The sequence below is a fragment of the Filicampus tigris genome, chromosome 4, assembly GCF_054856515.1.
Source record: "Filicampus tigris isolate MCC_2025a chromosome 4, RoL_Ftig_1.0, whole genome shotgun sequence".
NCBI classification, from domain to species: Eukaryota; Metazoa; Chordata; class Actinopteri; order Syngnathiformes; family Syngnathidae; genus Filicampus; species Filicampus tigris.
In genome coordinates, this window is record NC_141220.1 from 25,358,763 (window position 1) to 25,380,202 (window position 21,440).

Below are 21,440 nucleotides of genomic sequence, written 5' to 3' on the forward strand. Positions count from 1 at the left end.
CTACTGCGTAGAGTAGCTTTACCGTCCCCCTTCAAAATAACAACACACAGCCATTCGTGTCTACAATTGCAACAAAAGTGAGTACACCCCTAAGTGAAAGTGCACAGATTGCGGCCTGAGCGTATATAACAATTCAAATGAAAACAGTAAGTGCGGCAGTAACCGAGCATGCCTTCTCGTGTAAAATTCCGCACAAATTAGTTCATTGTGCGCTGTTTATAACCTTGAAAAGACGTACTGTAAGTTGGCACTATTGTACACCAAATCGTAAGTTTGCCCCACAGAGTAGTTTGGTTCCTTACATTTCAAGCGATGCACTCTTTCAATTAATCAATGAAAATGAAATCAACGCTCCTGGTAGTTGAGTAAATTAAATCGCCCGTCGCCTACTTGGGGAAATACCGTGCGGTTTCCAAAATGAAAACAAACCCAACCATTTGGCTTCAAATAAATCACTGTACTCCAGTCATAAAATAATGGTCTTTTTGTTTTTCTCTTCACACTCACGGTATTTAGTTTCACTTTTTGCTATTAGTTCGAAGTAGAAAACGACATGGCATAAAATAGTGCTCCGTGCAATTGGGTAAATTAATCCCCCCTGTGCCAGTTTTGAGAAAATATTCACGTCAACACTTCCAATTTTGCAATTTTGAGTGCAATTCTAGTTGCTGCTGTGCTGTGCTAATGCCGTGTAGGGCTGCTCGATGATGAAAAAAAAATATGAATCATGATTATTTTGGTAATAATTGAAATCACGATTATTCAAACGATCATTTATTTTTTGGTACAAAACCAGAAAATGTTTCGACGTAGAAAATATCAAGACAAATAAATGTACATAAGCGCTTTTTGGACCAAATAAAATCTATACAACTAGTTATTATAATATTTTTTTAAAAAGGTGCACATTTATAAATTCAAGTATTGTTTCCTTGTGTAAATAAACATAGCGTGTTGGATATAAATGAATATTAATAATCGTTTTTTTTAGGTTTATGCCAATTTTGCAATCGTGGAGTGTAATCATCCTTATTGTAATTGAATTTCCATTAATGCCGTGTGGAATTTGTTTTGGTGCAATTTCCTCATAAACGCCAGGGTCATTGGCAATGAGATACGGTGCATCACGACGGCGGCTGTGATCGGACCTTAACACAGAGCCGATGAGGATGAAGTCCACGCTGATTAATGCGTGATATAGAGTAATTCCCATACTGCTGCATGTGCACTGCAAATCCTCCATCGTGGCAATAAAAGAGCCACAAGGACATTACTCACTGAGGAATGTAGTCGCGCGCGCACACACACACACACACACACACACGCGCATACATTACAGATGAATGACCAATAAGCGGAGCAGTGTGTGCATTTATTCGTCAACCGTTTAGTGCCGGGTTGTGGAACCTGAACCTGTCTTGGGACACATCAAGTCCAATGACTGAAAAAAAGTTGTTCTATCATTGCATCATATGTTTTCAAGTATAAACAATAACATGTTTCCTGTGTATTAATATGTATAGTTTTGAGCAATTTGATGTATTATAGCAGTAAATGCAGTTTTATCAGGGGTTGAACAGCAAGTAAATCGCTTTACTTCTGATGACCAAATTGCCTTTTGGGGGGGGGGGGGGGGGATTTAACATACTGGAAAAACTCACCAAATGTCTATCTAGAAAGAAATCCGACATGCGTGTTAATCATTACACGATGCACAAAAAGAGGGTGACCGGTAGTTGTGTAATTATTTTGGCTAATGCTAATTGCTATCTTGGTTGACATTTCGACAGCTGTAAACAAGTCAACGCACTCATCATTATCCAGCTTTTTTGCTCGGTCACGGCAGCTATTAAAAGCTGGTCCGGTCCCATATTGTACCATTGCAAATATGCCGTGAGAAAAGCTGAGCTTGCTTTGGACCGGTGACCATAGCATTAGGCTGGTAGGACTACATTTCCCATGATTCTTAGACATGGAAGCAGGAAGAAGTTTAGTAGTAGTAGTCCAGTAGTAGTGATTAGCTGCAGATGAGATGACAACGTGAACATGAATGTGAAACTAAATGGGAAGGAATTTAACTTTACCTCTCAGTGCCAAAGACTGCAATGATATTGTCCCACATTGTAACGCTAGAAAAGCGCTGCCAGAAAGAGCTTGCATTAGGATAGTGGGATTACATTACCCATGATTCTTAGACACTAAAGCAGGAAGTAGTACTGGTATGACCAAAACATATTAGCCGCCTCCAAGTGATTAGACGCAGATGAGAATGACAAGGCACACTGTCGATTTGAGAGGATTAAAAGTGTGCCTTATAGTCCGAAAAATACAAATAAAAATTGTGCTTTGGCTCAATAAAGGTTGGGAAAACCCGATACTAGACAGATGGGCCACGCTAAATTGTACCATCTTTCCACCTCAGCTGTATAACATTGACAGAGCATGGCGTCAAAGTTTAACCATCATTTCAAGGATTTACCCTAAGGTCACATCTCCCCCCCGCCCCCCCCCGTCCCTGGTGTGGTGGATTTCAGTTGCAAACAGACAAGTTGACACTTCTCACCTGTCTCACATCTCTTGCCAGTGAATCCTTGCGGGCAGGCGCAGTTGTTGGGTGAGAGGCAGGTCCCTCCATTCTGGCACAATCCGTCACACATAGCTGAAGCAATAGCAAAGGGGGAAGGGACGGGGGGTGGGATTATTCACCGAGATGAATGACCATTAACTCTGCAATTAGAGCAGCACCAGCATATGTATTTGCATGCGGAATAAGAGCTAATTCACCAAAGTGATTCATGATATTATTCCCCATGATGAATGCATCTTGCCAAGGTGAACGCAAAAATGTTCATTATCCACGCTTTGGCTGTTTGTTAATGTGCGTCCACAAGCTGATGGAATGCAGTGGAGATAGATGAAGCGGATAACGCAGACGTCTAGCTCAGATGAATAAATATTAAAATTTCATTTGGGGTGAGCTGCAAAGTGCTGCATTTTTTTTTTTTTTTTTTTTAATCTTCGGAAGTCTATGCCTGCGATTTTTAAAAAAAATATATAAAATCCGCGTGTGTGTGCAAATGGAGCAGCTCCTCTATAAACACATTTCCAATCATATTTTTTTTTCCAAGAGTGAGCACGCATTTCATTACGAGACAGCGGGGGGGGGGGGGGCTTCCGGGAACGTTCCGGTCCACCCCTCGGCGGCGCTGCTGAAAATGACGTCGTGTACCTTTGCAGACGGTCCCGTTGCCGGCGTAGCCCGGCTTGCACGAGCAGCTGTGTCCTCCGACCATGTTGAAGCACAAGGCGTTCTCGTCGCAGTCGTGGAGACCACTCAGACACTCGTCGTGTTCTGGGAAGGACAAAAAAAAAAAAAAAAAGACACGTTTCAAATGGGTTCTTTTTTTTACGCATGCAAAACACGTAACCAACGTTTGCAAGCAATGTTGGATTAAATGACGCTTGAGAAAGTCAATAGACATTAGTAAGACTGGCGGATGAGTCATTTGCATCCCTTCTATCATCTCTTTGAGCTGTTTCATTTTAATTTTGCTGTTATTGTTTGCGACCTGACAGAATGATAAATCAGGCCTAAATTGACTTCTTAATGTGCGCTAATGCATCAATGAAGACATCTGTTTGGCTTTGTCATTTCCTCAATGAGCCAAAAGGCTTCTAAATGTGGATGTGTTTATACAGCACATTTGCACATGGAGCCGTCAAGACAAGTGTTTTCTGTCGAATCACAAGCGCTACACTAGCCTATGCAAGATTGGAATGTACGTCCTAATTAAAATAGATCCCACACATTCGGGGCACATCCACTCTTCAGTCCACAGACACGCTCATAAACACAAACAACAGAATCTCCTCATATAGCGGCTGGGAGCGTCTAAAGGCGGGTACGCGCATACCGATAAATCGGCAAAGGCCCGATAAATCGCCAAAGGCCCGATTGTTGTGTCTCGAAAAGGTAATGATGTGCAATTAATTAACCTGTGCTGCGGGATGTGTTAGGACTGATTTGTCATCCTCAATTTGCTCAGAAAAACACGGGCACCGATAATCGTAAGTGTTAACCTGCTCAATATTTTTTCAATATCTGCATGTGGTCAACACAGATTCCGACCGAGCCACTGACTTGCTGTTTACGACGTCAAATAGAAGAATAGCCAATAAGGAAGTGACTTGAAGCCCGCAATATTGCCGGACAAAAATATAAGAGCAACTGGATTGCTGGGCCAATACTCAGAAATACAGAACTCAAGGAACTTGGTGAAGATCAAATAATTGTAGATTGACGCAATTTGGGTTTTGTGGTGCCATTTCAAAACAAAGTGCGTATTCCGAAATCATCAGCTTTACACATCCAACCAAGGCATGTTTTATTATTGCCAAAAACGTAACTTATCATCTCATAACATACACCAATAATCATGCCCAGAAATGTACATTATAAAATGAACCCACGACCGTCCCTTTATGTAGGCGTAAAAAGTAGGATTCAAAAGAATTGGACATTCAATAATCTTCCGCGAAAACTAATATGGGCTTAGCTATTTCTTGTTTTCATTCTTCTTTATTTTAAACGTACACGGTGTCAAACAAACATAGTCAAGTGCCATCTAGTGTTCGACAGTGGAATTACACACAAAATAAACAAGAGTCAGAACAAAATAGTAACAAACCAGGTACGCGCAATTATTATTGCAATTGTTATTTGTTGTTTCCTGACAGTGAAAAAAAAAGGGCATCTATACACCCTGTTATAAATTAGACCGCAGTGTCTATTTGGGCTACTGAAGTAAATAGTAACAATCTCAAAAGTAAAAAAGCTCACAGGTACAGAACTTTAAAATGAAGTACCAAGCTAGTCTTTGTCAACTCAGCGTAGCATTTCAATTTAAAGGCTACAGATGGCCTCATGCAAAGTAATCTTGTTTAGTCATCGCCCGCAGCAACTTCTGATAAATATTTTAACGATTAAGGAGTCTCGCACTTGATTTTCTCAACAGAAATGGAACATCATTTATAAAGTGGCCTCCAGTGGGCTGTAAATGAGACATTGAGAACATGCAGCTGAAGTTGCGCTGCTCACATACAGTACATCGATTCGTCCGGGGGTATGCCGAGCAACGATGTTTTCCCATAAAGCCAAAGATTTGCGTCATTTATACGTTCTATTGCGCCGACACTGCAATAAAAGTGGAATTTAAAAAAAAAAAAAAAACAACCTTCAATTTTCCGTCTGTTTGCGGCAGCTGCAGGAATACTGCGGCTCATTTATACGAGGGAGAAACAATCCGCGCCCACTTAATGAACCCTTATCCTCCCAGGCCTCGGCCGTGTTTGCTTATAAGGTGAAATGTATCTCTTGTCTCCCCAATTCCTTCCGCGGAGCCTTAATCTGAAAGCCTTATCTTTGGACCAAAAAGTATGGCATTAAAGGAATGTGAAAGCATTTCAACCCTCTCCTTGAGCAATAAAGAGCGCCTTTAATGTACGGTCTATCCTTCATGTGCCCCTGAACGGACGCACATTATCGTACCTTCGAGACACAAAAATAGAAGGCGGCTTTGCCCGGGAGATTTGCGCAAATGCTCGTGGAGATAAGGGCATGCTGAGCGAGCTGGAAGTCAACGTCTTGGACTTGCTCTGACCTTCGAAAAGACAAACTCATCAAAAGGTGCGCATGCAGTGCGCTATTTGACTACCATAAAGCACTATAGCCCCTTTTGTTATTATTATAATATTCTGTACAACTCGACTGGAAATAAAAGCGGAAATCTTTTGGAGAGTGGAAGTAAAAATAATTCCAGCAGAAGCCCGAAAGGCATAATGCTTTTGTTGATGACCAGTGTTACGTTTGCGCCGAATAATACTACCTTTTAGCATCATGGCCGCAAAGTTCAAAGGTGGAAACATTTATAAACAGATGATGGTATCGTAATACGACGATAAAAAATGGCAATATCTGCACTTCTTGTAAATAAAAGCGGGGAAGCATCAAGAAAACAATATTATTCTAATACTAATCTTTTTTTTTTTTTTTTTTTTTAATCTCATAAATGATATTGTTACCCAAATAAAACAACCAGGGGTGGAGCCAGAACTTTTTCAATGGGGTGGCCAAGTGGACACAATGACTCACCGACGGCCATTTTTGCACACACACTCATTTATTCAAATCATATCTAAAAAGCACGATGCCGACAATCTCTTAATTCTTCGCAATTCTAAACATTGAGTTTTACTAACCCCCGCGAGTAAAATGACATTGTCCTAAAATATTGCACGCTTTGTCTCCTATTCAAGACTGAACTGTCATAATGATTTTATGGATGCATGAAATGTTCGCATTAAGCTACATCTTAATACAAGACCTACTTTTCTCATAATCGCGACTTGATATTTGATCACAAGCCATATTTTCTTCTCGAAAAACGACCATAGTCTTGTAATATCAAGACTTTCCTCCCATACGCGCGATTTAAATGCTACGACTTGGTCCACCGTGAAATCACATTTGTCTTTTCATCAATTTTTTTTTTTTTTTTCCGCGCAATTTGGACTTCATGGTTGCATGGTCACAACTTCCATTTTCAATCTGTCCCCGATTTCGCCATAAGAGAGAACTATTGTAGTGTAAATTTAAGAGCACAGGGGGAGAGGAGTGCTTTACCTCTCCCAAGGTCGCGTCTGCCCTCCCGTCAGTTTGAAGCGACTGCGGCAGATGCGTGCCAAGTGTTCTTCTCCCTTGAGTTCAGTGTTTTAGGTTGTTGAGGTATTTGGGGATATTACATGTGTGCACCGGGAGTTCTGTAGGTGAGCCGTGAGGTAATTGCTCCTTGGCCACAGCTCCTGCTGCTCAAAGGCGTAGACGGACAAACAATCAACTATGTACAGTCAGTCAGCAGGGATGCGTCTTGTCCTGCTTGACTCACCAAGTCCGCTGACAAAACAACAACCTTGGGCCGCCCCCGGTGAAAACACTCGATTCTCATCCGTAACCGGCGTGACAGCGGCCCTTTGGAAGCACTGTGATCTAGTGACACGTACTCGGTACAGCGCAGGTCCGAGTGCCCAATTCCGATTCTATGTCAATACCCGATTTATTTGATCGGCTAGTTCCGTGTCCGTTTCAAGTGACATATATCGGATGCGTAAACAGAAGACATGAAACCTTAAATTGTTTTTAAACAACTATGCAAAAATAAATTAGCATCGACACCGAAAAGTGACAATATAATATACGTACATATACAGTGTACACTATAAGGAGCGGTGGGCATTTTGCTCAATTTTGCCGATTCGTCATCCATCAGCGGCCAGGGTATACCCGTCTGTCATTCGTCAGTCCGTCATTTTTCGCGACGAACCGAATTGTAATCATCAGTTCGTCAGTTAAGTCCGTCAATTAGTCCGTCAGAAGTCCGTTGGTCCATCAGTCATATACAATAAAAAAATTAAACATCCAAAGTGAGTTTTTTACAACCGGTGTTGAAAAGTCGCAGACTAACTAAAGAAAAACGTTTGTGTAGTATAAATTGTGTGATATAAAACTAACCGATTATTGCTCCATTTGGCATCGTATTTGTACTTCAGAATTGAGTTATAAATTAGAACGTTTTTCACCTGAGACGCTCAGCTAAAAATTATGTAATGGGACTCGATTGGGACAGCCTTATTCGATACGTACTGGACTGTAATACACAATTAGAAGAGGCCTTTTGAGCTGAAGGTATCCGATTTTGTATATATATATATATATATAATATGTATACTGCCGTGAAAGAATGTCCAAATGATGCCCCTTGAAAGCAAACAAGTCGGAAAATCCAACCTTGCAATAAGGGGTAAAACTCCCTCTTTTTTCTTGGATCCTATTTTTTGTTTGCCAGTGTGACAGCAGTGTGAACATAACAGTCAAGAGTACCATCATGCGACAACAATCACTTGCGGGGGACGGCTTTAAATATGTAATTATCCTATCAGACCGCCGTTACGCGTACAATTGCAGCAGCCCCGCCGTGCAACATCCTTCCTGCAGTCGCCCGGCCGTCACTCTGTCAGACACTGTGCCTCAGGAAAGCATGTCCGGTTATCTCGGGATTAAACAAAGACACACGACCGGAGCACTGCAACGTATACACACCTCAGGACAGCCTGCTTTTCATAACAATCAAAGCCGGTGCGGAAGCGAGCCTCCGCCTTTCACGGATTAATCTAAGCTTTGGCTAAAGGATGAAGAATCAAAGCGATGACCTTCAGTTGTACGAGTGAGGGGTTGTTTTTCTACCTTAAATCCGGCCACTGCGTCTGGGCAGAGTACAAGGAGCCCATGCGGTCCAGTCAGCCTCCAGCTGGGATGTGAGCCAATGACCTGCCACGGTGCGGGTGGCTTTCGTGGAAAATACGCAGACCCCCCCCCCCCGACAAGCAGGGAAGAAATACAACCTGGGCTCTGCGCTGTTTTCGTCTGGGATTAAATTTGGCGAATCAGCCCTTTAATCCGACATACAAACACTGAGCCATGAAATGAACTACCGTCAACTTAATCCTCTTTGCACGGCGGCCTCGCGCGAAAACGTGGCCCATCGATACCGCAACATTGTTTCGGCTGACTTTGCAATCTGTTAATTGGCCAAAGCAATTGAGGGAGATAAAAACGCTCGTACATCATGTGAATGCATAATGTCAATAGATACCGGAGGGGCTGGTTTTAATGTCTCTCTTCCATAGCTGTGATATTTCTTCCGCGGTCAATTTGGAGCCATCAGCACTCCCTTTGGGCTCTTTTTCAAACACAAGCAGATGTCCAATGGCTTTGAATGCGCCGCAGACTCCTGCAGCCGGTAGCTTAGCATCATCCCGCGCTTATTTGTCAATTACTGCCACCGGTGCTAAAGAGGCGCATCGGCATGCATAAAGAGTAGCACCCCAGAGTGTGCTCTATTATTAATTTGAACTTTTAACGATCGTCCTGAGTGATGTTTGCTTTCAGTGTTTCTGACAATTACGTTAAGTTTATTCCCTTCGCAAAGACGATAATGAGACCGATGTGTTAAATCACGGTTGTCCAAATTTGGGATTAGGAGCCCGAACGGTTGCTGATTGGAGGCTATTTTATTTTCTTGGGCAAGGAACTTTTTGAGAGGGCTGAACCATAAGGGAAAATAAAAAGAATAATCTAATGGCTTTTTGTTTTTTTGCTATATATATTTTTTACAATGAATATTGCAATTGCAATTTGAAATGTTACCTGTTTGCTTTTTCAACAACAGATGATGAAAGATTTCAATATAGCAATTCCGTGAGCGGGTGAATGCCGAAAACCTGCGTATAATTAACGGCCATTGATATCCATTGGGGGAAAAAAATGATTGTTTATTTAACCGGCCAAAATCTTCAGAAAATTCTGATAAACCTCCAATTTGTTTTAATGAAAAAAAAAAGAAAAACAAACAAACAAAAATATATTTTTTTAAAACCAATAGTTGAATTTATAGTTTTAAATCGTTTTTAGAGCACGTTTTTTTTGTTTTTTATTTTTGCAAAGATGCTTCATTGTAGTGTAGTTTTTATTAGTTTTGGTATTAATTTTAGGATTAGTTGCACTTTTTTTTTTTTTATATATATGGACTATTTGTCAACAGAAAAAAGGGTCACTGTGTATGCAATAAAGCGGGGGTGTCCAAATTTGGCCCCCGAGAGCCACTGTTCTGCGCGTTTTATATGTCTCCCTACTCCAACACACCAGATTCAAATGATCAGGATTGTTATCAGGCGTCTTCAGAGCTGCAGTGTTGCAGGTGGGAGACATCTAAAACTGGCCTAACAGTTGAATCTCAAGCATGTCTGCCACAGTCTTGTTTACTTTAACTGTTTCAATTAACTCATTCACTGCCAGACATTTTCAGACCCTCTTTTACCCTAACGTTTGAAAAAAATTGGAAAAAAAATAGAAATACATTCCTGGGATTGAATGGCTGGGCTGTGAAAAGACAAATAAATCCGTCAATGGCAGTGAATGAGTTAAAAATATGACTCGATTGCTTGATTGGTGCCCACAAGCGACACACCCTTATTGCTGATGCCGAACTCATCTGTGCACTTTTCCTGGTGATTGTGCATTTGTCACCAGGCACTCCCAGCGCAGCTGCTGGATGTATGGGATCTGATAGTCCAATAACTCAGTACAGAGATTACAACTGTAATTCGACTGATGCGGGGAAGGAGTCATGACATCAACCCCGCCGCTAAGTATTAGCCAGGTTTAATCACGCTTATTGACTTTCATAAGGAGACGCGTGGCCCGTGCACTGCGGCGCAGTGATTTGAAGCCATTTTAATAGAGCCTGCATACAATACAGCGCTGCAATTTAATCCACTGGGTCACAAGGTGGGGTAGGGAGGGTATTAATAGGGAGAATCTGGGGAACGAGCACACCGTGGCAGAAAACAAGTAGAGTACGGAAATAATATTTCGGAATAAAAAAAAAACGAAGCAATGCGTTGCAACCGCCGGCGAGGAATAAGGTGAATCCGCCCGCTCATCATGCAGCAGTGACATTGTGTTGTTTTTAGATGAAGGACAGACAGGGCTGACTGGCTCAGATCTTTCTTGGATTTTAGGCGGTGAGTGTGATCTTGGATTTTGCTCTAAATCAAAGCTAACAATTCGAAATGGGCGAAAAAGCCTCTACAAAGTCTGTCAGTGTTCCCGCTGCCTGCACTTCAAGTGATGTTAAACAACCACTGAAATGTAAATTCACAATTCACTAGCCACACTTGACATGAACAAAAAAATCCCCCAAAAAAGTGAGGGAAAATGAGTGTCCCTTGAATATATTTCTCGCATCAGGAGACAATTGTTATCGAAGAGGTTTACACCAGAGGCTCCCAGACTTTTTGTCTTCAGGGACTCTTTACAGGGGATTTTTTTTTCAAGTACCAGTGTTAGCGAAAAAATAAAAACAAACACAAATAAAACAAACAAAAAAACACCATGTGATAGCATATACAGTAGCTCGGAAATAGTGAACTGATTTGATCTCCTCTGATTTTAATTTGATGTGACGCCTCTGGAATGGTGGCAAAATGCTGTGTGGAATAAACAATACGGCATTTTAGCGCATGTCCGCCTGTATTACATTTTTGTTCTACTGCAGTATTTTTGCTGTGTACCCCCAAAAACAATAAATACAAATCCTTTGCATCGTTTCAACTTGTCAAATGTGGTACACACGTGGGAAAAGGTTGAGCTGGTCTTAAAATGTATTTGTATTCCTGATAATGGGACTCATGCGGCTGGTTAGGTTACCAAGCAACCTCACGTCACATGACAATGACAACAAGACTGGAAAGTCACGTCTGCTGGGCTGAGCCAAGAAACAGCACTACCTCTAAAAGTACAAGGTGTCTTTTGCTGTACTTTTGTCTTTGCGTGGATTAATGCTGCATAGCGAGAGGATTGAGGACTTTAAAATGACATTCAGCCCTAATTAAGTAGCGGAATTATGCTTGAATTGAATACAAGATACATATTAGTCTTCGTTCAGTCTCAGTGGAATATGAAATGTTGCAGGATTTATGACCTTTGACCTGAACTTTTCTAGTTCCGGGGTGTCAAACTCATTTTTGTAGTTTTAGATTCCCTCGGAGGGCCATTATGACTGTGAAACCATATAATTGTTGAATTAACTCCTCATTTTATTACATACTGTATCCAGTACAAAGAAAAGTTGATGGATCAAAAGTAAAAAAGAATAGTTTGTTCAAGTTACTGTTCGCAACATTTTTGCACTTATTATTTATTCCATATGACGATTTGAACTTTTTGGTACAGATTTGAGGGAGCATTATAGAAGTTGACATGCTTGATTTGCTTTCGCGGGCCACATAAAATGATGCGGCGGGCCAGATCTGGCCCCCGGTCCTTGAGTTTGCCCCCCTGGTCTAGTTGTTGCAATTAACCTTAGTTTCAACCTTTGATCAGGAATAAATGACTCTGTCGCTTCCATCACAATTCTCCTCTTTCTCAAGTTCCGTCATTTTCTCTCCTCTCATCGTACGCACATTCAGACCCAAGTACGGCGTATTTTCACACACCAGATAAAGACTGTCACCCAGGAACACTCATACAAACACACTACCAATATATTTTCTTCAAAGTTCCAAGCATCGTTGGAAAAAATAGGAATCGATGTGCAATACACTTCAGCTTTCACGCAACTTCATTCACTTGAACCTTAACAATTTCCTTCCTTTGTTTATTTTTCTGCCCGCACAGCCTTGCAGTCAAATGTTTATCGGCATTGAGGGGGCAATTAGTTGTCCGTAAATGGGCAACAAGAGGGCCATTATCACAAGCAGCTCGAGAGCCCTCGCATCTAAAAGAGGGAACGGATTTACACGGTGCCAGCGATTCTGCACTTCAGTGGCGCTTCATGAATCTGATGCAAACTTTTCTTTGGAGGACAATTTATGATGAAGCACTGGCTCCGCTCACCTCGACAGAGGTTCACACACTGCGAATGAACATGTTGCAGTTGACACAAGCAAGACATGCTGAGAAAGGGAGAATGAGGGTTCTTTTGTGTTGGCTTCTCAGCAGTGGCAGTTTCTGGTATGCGCAATATGCACGGCTGCGTGGGGCAGCCCCAAGAAAATGCCTAAAAGAAAATTTGTGAAATGGTTTTCTCCTTGCATTAAGAGTTGAAAATCACTAACAATTCTATGGGGAATTTGCATCCTCACACGGGGGGCACCAATCAAGCTGGCCACACTACCGTTTTCTCACTAAGACTAAAATCCGGTCTACCGCGTCATTTGGTGGCAGGTGACATAAAAAATAAAAAAAAAACTTCATTTCAAAACTATTCATCCATTATGTAGAAAAATGATATCATTCAGTGTAATGGCAATTATGTCATATAATGGCGCGGGTTCCACACGGAACATTAGACAAGGACAAGAAGTGTCAATATCTCATGATCTAGTCACACGGGTTTTTCCATAAACAAACACAGCGAGGCTCAGCCTTTGGTTAGCAGATGTCCTGGCAAACAATGCGTCTTTGGCGGCACATCAAACTTGTTAACTCATTTGAAATGGCATCACTCAAATGTGAATTTCAGTGCAGCCTAAATAAAACAAAAAAACAAAACTAGCACGGTACAAACATGAGTCTTCCAGTGACATTTCAACAGCCCGCCCGCGGGCTCTTCGGATGGAAAAGCAGAGCCTTCAAAAAATGCTATTGATGTTTTTGTAACATAAGCGTTCGGACTTCAAACTGTTGCACTTGACTGCATCCTTCATTTACAAAACAGAAGAAGCGTCAAGTAGTGGTTCACGCCACCTGTATAGTTTTGGCTACGCATGCTTGGAACCGGGCGGCACGGAAAGCTAAGTCCTTTAGTGGACAGACCTCTTTCTTGTGTTCACTGCTGTTATCCTGTTGCCAACTGTGGAAAGCGAAGTCCTTTTCACATTTAATACATACTGCGGTTGCTAAAGCTTTCTCTCAATGGCCAGCTACTCTTTCAAATGCTCTGCGGTCCAAACGTGTCACAGAGCTTTTTGTAATTACTTTGCAGGCCGCCATTAAGGCAGGCAAAGGAACTCACCTGTGCAGGAATAGTCATCAATCCTGATGTAGCCCGTATGGCAGATGCACATGAAGGAGCCGGGGGTGTTAACACACATGGTGTTCTCCCTGCAATAGTGCTTCCCTTCAGCGCACTCATCAATGTCTGAAAAGGACAGTGAGGGAGAAGAAAACACAGGGCAACACTGGGTTAGATTGGATTTCTCAAAATGATCTGCAATGTCCATCTAGCAAGAGCGACTACAGTATTTCGCTAATCATATAAAGAGGCCTGTCGATTGACCTTCATGTAAGAAATGTCCCAAGTATTGAATAGCAGATTACAGTTTCGCTCCTTTTTCTAGGTCATGTAATAACTTGTTTTGAATCAATAGTCTGTAAGACCAGGTTCATGAATCGTCATTGATTTAACTTCCACTTTCTTTTGTCACCTTTAATTAAGCAGAAGGAAATTTCTTATATAATAGCCTTCCTCTGGAAATGTCTTCCACTGTGGTCTTGGAGAATGGTTATTTCAGGTGTTAAAATTTTAAAAGTCAGTGTAACATTGTTTCAAAAGTGGCAGCAATAAATTCTTATTAGCTGATTTTGCTGGCCGAGTTGAAAATGTTGGTTCTGGTCAGCGGCGTCAAACTCATTTAAGTTTAGGGGTCACATACACCCAAATTTGATCTCAAGTGGGCCGGACAAGTATATTTGAGGCCTAACAAGATATGAACGACAACAATTCCACATTTCTTGACCATTATCTTGTTGAAAATCGTGTTTCAAATGATATGGAGCAATATGACGTTTCTTAACAAAAATGAGTGCAATTTCAGCAAATATTATGAACCAGTTCATTTACCAATCATTTACATGAGCAATTTACAGATCACAGTGTATCTATGATTTGCATTTACCTTTCATAAAACAGCTTGTTGTGATCTAGAAATCCTTATAAAGTTACATCAATTTTCACATCCATCTGGTATTTTCTGGTATGTATTAGTAGCTTGTCATAAGACCAACAGTTATGCAACAGTCTGCATAGACAATTAAAAACTCAACTCCAACTAGTAGAATTGCTCAAATGACCTTGTACATGTTTCAAGTAACTTGACAAACTTCTTTTTTAACTTCTTTCTATCTCTAGCAGCTTTGTGCATGTATCACAGGAGTTTCAACGTTTCAGATTGGTGGGTTCTAAAGTTTGCATGTTTACTCGAGGTAGTCCAGTTCCCCTTTCACATAAAAGGTTGAATTTTAGGTCATTTAAGACTCCAAATTGTCCATAGGTGTGAATGTGAGTGGTTGTTTGTCGACATGTGGCCAGTGACTGCCTGGAGAGCCAGTCCAGGGTGTACCCCTCTGCCAAAATCAGCTGGGATAGGCTCCAGCATCACCAGTGACCAAAATGAGGACAATCTCCATAGAAGATAAATGGATGGAAACACAATCATGTTTTGAGCAGCTTTGATTGAAATTGCCCTATCCCTTAGCAATTCTAAGGTCTCTTTTTGGGAAATAAGCTTTGTGAGGAGTGGACCATCCTATCATGAAAAACCACCTTGTTCCTTCACAAGATGGCCTACTTGTCGGTTTAGGATCCTGTGAAGCCATTTGGGGGCAAAAAAAAAAAAAAAGCCATTCGTCTTCAGACAAAGGATGAATGAATGAATGTCAGACTAGGGACGGAATGTAGATGGTCCATAAGAGGTTTGCACCACTGAATTTGCAATCTACAGTATTCAAAGTAAAGCCACTCAGACAGTGTCTTGGTTGCTTCAGAGGTGTGTAAGTAACTGTTCATAAAACCAATGTTGAGATTTTGTGTTCTTTTGGGTCGACTGTAATATAAAGTGGCTCGTGTGGCTTTAAGAATGTCATTTATTAGTTAGGTCTTCTCGCTCTCACAAATCCATTTTTGGATGTAATGCCGTTACTAAGGCAACAGCTATTCCTGGGCTTTAAAACGGCATGCCTTTGCATCAGACGGAGAATCTAAAATCTCACCAACGTTATAAAAATTAATCTCGATAGTGACGCAACTGAACGCAATCAGAATAAAATCATCACTGAACAAACAAACACAGCTCTGTATTATCCTCCAGGGTCTTGTCCATGTTGATTGTGCAGGTCAATAGTGGGGAAACCTTGTGAGAGTCAGACTCCACAGTCCCTGGTATTACTAATCATTATCAATCTATTATTCATTTCCTCGATTCCGTGGCTGCTCGGGCGCACAAAGACATTCAACCTTGAATTCGTTCCATGCCAAATGCTTTTGCTGGGCTCGCACTTGAAGTTGAATTTCAATAGGTTAGCATTGGCAGCATCTCAGCTTGCGTGTCCTTGCACAAACCGTGAGCTCAAGCACCTGCCCGCTGGTGCCATTCACATTTCCTCATTTCACAGTTCCATCGATACACGCTTCTTCACGCTATTGAAAAGCCTCTGGGATAAATACAGCCCACAAACAATCTCTCCACCTATAAAGGTACATGTGTCTTTCGCTAAATCAATGGAGGCTGAGTGAACCCTGTTACTGGCCTTGAGGAAATATGGCGGTCGGGGGATTTAGCGGGAGAAAAGATTAACTAAAGGGAGGGGCAAAAATCACAAGACCCGGGAGACAAGTTGAGAGCGAAAAAGGTGGCAAGTGAGAGATAAAAGGTAGACTGTCCCAAAGAGAAGGGGAAAAAATCACGGCTTGAACACGGAAGGTAAGAAAAAGGACGGCCAATTGCAAATGCTGTGACTGGTCTCAAGGGTAGTTGAGGGTTTAGAGAATTTTGGAGGTGGAAAGAAGTAAAGCGAAGGGCAAAACCACAAGACCAGAGGGACTGGATAAAGGGAAATAAGTTGGCAACTATGAAATAGAGCATGAAAAGAGTAAAACCATGAATTTAACATGAAAGGTAAGTAAACAAATGGCCGCTTGAGAACCCTGTCACTGGCCTGGAGTAGAGTTGATGAGTTTTGGTTGAAACGGAAGTACGGGGAAGGGTAATACCGCAACCTCAGAGAGAAGAGTTGAGGGTAAAAAGGTTGGCAAGCGGGAGACAAAGAAGTAAGAGAAAATTGTCTGGAAATAAAGGAATAACTGGGGTCTCAACATCATAAGAAATTAAATGAATGGGCAATTGAGAATCCTTTTGCTGGCCTTTAAGAAGTTGAGAGTTTTGGGGGGATGAAAAGAAGTTAAGGGGAAGGACAAAATTTCAAAACCAAAGAGTTAAGGGTGGAAAATGTCGACACATTGAGAGGGATAAAGCAGTAAAAACAAAATGACTGTCCTAAAGGAGAGGGCAAATGCACAGATGAAAAAAAAAAGATAAAAGTTGGGGAAAAATACATGACCAACTTTAAACTGTCACTGGCACAGAGGGAGGTTGAGGGTGAAAAATTTAGCAAGTAAGAGATAAAGAGGTAAGAGGGATTTGTCCTTTCGAAAAGGGCAAAACCGTGCCTTTAACCTGGAAGATAAAAAAAGAATGTCCAATTGGGAACTCTGTCACTGGACCTTAGGATTGTTGAGGGCTTAAGAGTGTTTTGGGGGGAAGGAAGAAAAGGGAAGGGCAAAACCACAAGACTGATTGTCCAAAAGAAAAGGGCACAACTGCGAATTCAGCACGGCATGTAAAAAAACAGGGCCAATTGAGAATCCTGTCACTGGCCTCAAGGAAAATTGAGGGTTTAGTTTTGGGGTGACGGGAAGTAAAGGGAAGTGCAAAACCACAAGACCAGAAAGACAAGTTGAGAGTAAAACAGTTGGCACATGAGCTATGAAGACATAAAGAGAGATTGTCCTAAAGAAAAGTGCAAAACAATAAATGGCCAATTCAGAACCCTGTTACTGGCCATGAGAAGAGTTGAGAGTTTAGAGAGTGTTCTGGTGACAAGAAGTAAGGAAAAGGACAAAAGAGATAAGTTTAAGGTCAGTAGGTTGGCGAGTTGAAAAAGAAAAAGATTACCGTAAAGAAAAGGCCAAATGCACAAAGGTTAAAAAAAAGACCAATTTAAAACTCTGGCTGTCAGTGGCTTTGAGAAAAGTTAACGTTATAGCAGTGTGCGAAACTCAAGCGCACAAGGGTCAAATGCTCAAAGCGCACTTTAGGTGGTGGACCAAACAGGATAAATGTTTTAGAAGAGATGAAAACGAAACTTTTTGAACGTGAATGTGAACAGAAACAGACGGGATGTAATATTTTAAAACAAATCAAATTGAACTTAAAATATGTTGTTGCATGCAAACATTAACTGCCAAAAAATCATGCGCATTCAAAATATGACCACCTGGTAGGAAACCTGATAATCTATCTTTTTTAAATTCGTTTTTCAGTTAAATTAGAATAATTTAAAATCAAAAATGTTTCTTTACTCTGAGACTCTTTTGTCAGAGCTGGACACTGGTCCTTTTTTCTTGGCTATACATTTTTTTTATTCATGTTTGGGGCAAGGTCCTGAGTTTTAGAGATTCTCAGGGTGGACTGCAGATGTCTATCAATTAAGCAACTCATGTGTGACATTGCGTTAATATTGCGCCGATTATCAGTTACACATATTATGGTCAAATGTCCTTATGGCAATCCTAGAGACATACGTTGGGGTGGGAAAAGTTGTTAAGCAGGAGATAAAGACGTAAGAGAGATTGTCCTGAGGAAAGGAGAAAAGGTGGCTTTAATGACCAAGAGACAGGAAAGACGAGGTAGGGGTAAAAGAGGAAGAAAATGCTGAAAGCGATGTGGATTTAACATTGGAAGGTCGGAAAAAGAATGACCAATGGGAACAGGCGGCGACTGAGGTCCAATGGCACGATTTGTCACTGAAAAGACAGAAGAGAAAAGTCAGAGAGAAATTCACTCTCAGCTGTCCTCAACTGCGACAGTAACCTTCAGCTAATGCTTTCTTCTGATTGGCCGAGCCCGACGACAGCTTGATTTAGAGCCTTATAACCGTAAGACGGCAATCCATCCCGCATATGGCGGCAGCGGTAAGGTTTGCTCAAACAATCTATTAGGGGATGAGATGATTGGGGAGGGAGATTGGCCCACGGACAAATCGCTGTCTCTCCATTAGGCCACTCCATTTTCTTGATTGGCTTGCCACGTGAACAGCAGAGAAGGCTGGCCAGGAGTCAACAGGCAGCTTTTACCACTCATCGCAGAGATCAGGGTCAATCTGCTGCCTCGGCTCGGGAGCAGCCAGCAATTCAATATACGTACGGTGGTAGCATGACCTACGAGTATGGGTGTGCATCGCGGCAATAAAAGACGTTTTGATACGTATTCTCATACATAGGATGGGATTCAAGGACTTTTTGGACCAGTGGAAAGAGACGATTTCGTTCAATTCAGTGGGATTATGATTTGGTCCGATATCGTATGGCTGAGTTTGAGAGGGTATGATCCAGTGAGTCTCTTGTTGTCATTTTATAAGAGGATTGAACTTGTCAGTAGCAGGGTTATAATAGCTTTGGATTTTTCATAACAGTTTTAAGTTTCAATAGTTGTTTCGTTTTGACTTGTGGATTTTAAATTCTCTTAGTTTTAGTTTTTAGTTTTTTCAAACATGCTTTGTTTTAGTTGAATTTTTATTAGCTAAAGTTGTAGTTTTCGTTGTTCTTAATATATGGAGTATTTGTCAAGTGCAAGATTAAAGAAAAGGTCACTAAGTATCGTGTCATAAACTAAACTACAATTCCCAAACAACTGTTTGCCCTTCCTTCTTCTTTACAGACCTACAGAACTACCGAAATAAATGTATTTAAAATTAACCCCCAAATCTTATGTACAGTATATTAATAGACGGAGACAAAAATGAAGGACATTTTTGCTATAATCGAAATTAGTTTTAGTTAGTTCTATAAGCAACTCTAATAACCTTGATCAGTAGGATACTGTAAATGTGGCCTTCCTTTCAAAGATATATCACTCCAGTAAAAGACCATTGGGTACATATCTCGATATCTTTTAAAGTGGAACGATTTAATTTGGTTCAATGTGATGCAATTGCATCTTTCAAATCAAAACCAAGTTTCCAATTCAAGTCGTTGGTTTTGTTTTGTTTGTTTTTTGTTACACCCCTACTTACAGGTGTCCCGCCTTAAGAATTTCTCAAAACAGGAGCTGTTGCTTGGCTTGTCATGAACAGGTAGAAAAACACTGTACAAGTGACAACCTGTTTACCGCTATCAAATAGAAGGATTTGCATTCTTGGCCATCGATAAGCAGTATAGAAAGTGGACGGATGGATGCACAACAAGATAAGAGACGTAGGTTTCTAGTGTTAAACGTCACACCCTTGTTCCGTCTTTCTACTATCACCTTCCAAACAGTCTCCTTCCAGGCTCCGTTTTGCCGCCAGTACTACCGCAAGTTTGTCAAATTCATGGGTCAACTTTGACACTCGTTTCTGGGACCATGCTGTACACAAAGAACAACGCCCTGGGGAAAAGCCGGAAAATTCCTGGCTTTTAATAGGCGGTGTTAAAGCGGACTTCAGTGAAGATTATAATTGTTCTGACATTTTCACTTTCCCCTCTCGGGCTCATTAAAGTTATCCCAACAGGATATAAATAGAGGCTTTATCCGTCTTCATTTGCATGGCGTGTAGCTTGCAAGAGCGCCCTCGCTATCTTGTGTCCCATACTGCACTCCAGCAAGGTCTGGCAGAAGGGAGATAACGCTACCATTGCCTTTGGATATCCCACAAAGAAGCGCGATTATGCGTCACTCCACCAGCCGGCCTCCTCTTGCATTGCTCACCTAGCAACTCACTCAAAGTTTGCAATAAATGACGGAATCCTTCTGTCAGGCCTGCCAGAACATTGTCTGGTATTTCTCAGTACACACTTATAGCAGTGCGAGTGAGATGCACAGAGACAAAGAGTTGCTCCAGCAGCGTAATAAGCGTCCCTCAAAAGGAGTAATCCTTACAGTTGGCAATGCTTCATCGAGATATGCAGAACAGTCCTTCAAACTTTCAATAAAGTCAAACACAAGTTGCACAACTACCATCACGAAATAGTTCAGCAACAATGGAAGGATGGATTTGGCATGTTGCAGTTGTTCTTACCAACAAGTTGGAATCCCAGCCGGCTCAGTTTGTGTGGTGTTTGCGCGCTCTCACCAGAGGTGGGCATTCCGTTAGACTGACCGGTCACGAAGGGACTCGCTGACAAATCACGGGACACCTTTTAAAAACGACGAACTGATGAATGACAGAAGTGAGTTTTCATCCGTCAGTGTAATCGTCACTAACCATGTCCATCAGTGATGGTCCGTCAGTCCGTCAATGTCTAACGATTTTTGGGGGGACCGACTGACGGACCTACACACTTCTGACGGACTAACTGACTGACTTAAATGACGATTACAATTCAATTCGTCAAGAAAAATGACCGACTGACGAATTATGGACTGGTACCCTGGCCGCTGACGGATGACAGACCGGCAAAATTGAGTAAAATGCCCACCTCTGATTCTCACTATACTCCACATTATATAAAACATGCCTGGTAGGTTCTCCAAAATACAAAAACCTTTGGGCAGCATGGTGACCTAGTATTTTGAATCTTGGCTCCAACCAAGATGGGGTTAGCGTGTTCAAAAAGGTTAGGTTGACCGAAGGCTCTAAATTATCCAAAGGTCTAATGGTTTATGGGCCTTGTGATTGGATGGGACCTGCCCAGGGTGTACCCCACCTCTTGCGCAAAGTCAGATGAGATAGACTCCAGATCACACTACAAAAAATGGCTTGATGAATGGATGATTGGATGTTTTTGCTTGGACCTTTTTGTGGCTTTGCTATGACGCTTATTACGAAAAAAAAAAAAAGGAGCACC

At 41.5% G+C, this 21,440-nt stretch overlaps 1 protein-coding gene across 1 annotated transcript in view; it reads right to left on the reverse strand.

The window, feature by feature from the left end:
• nell2a (neural EGFL like 2a) overlaps nucleotides 1-21,440 on the reverse strand; it is an 88,042-nt gene that overhangs the window by 24,250 nt on the left and 42,352 nt on the right. The window contains exons 13-15 of the mRNA XM_086028450.1: nucleotides 13,632-13,757; nucleotides 3,230-3,352; nucleotides 2,564-2,659 (exon numbers count right to left, since the gene is read on the reverse strand). Of these exons, the coding sequence (XP_085884576.1) occupies nucleotides 2,564-2,659; nucleotides 3,230-3,352; nucleotides 13,632-13,757 (345 nt within the window). The remainder of the gene's footprint in view (nucleotides 1-2,563; nucleotides 2,660-3,229; nucleotides 3,353-13,631; nucleotides 13,758-21,440) is intronic.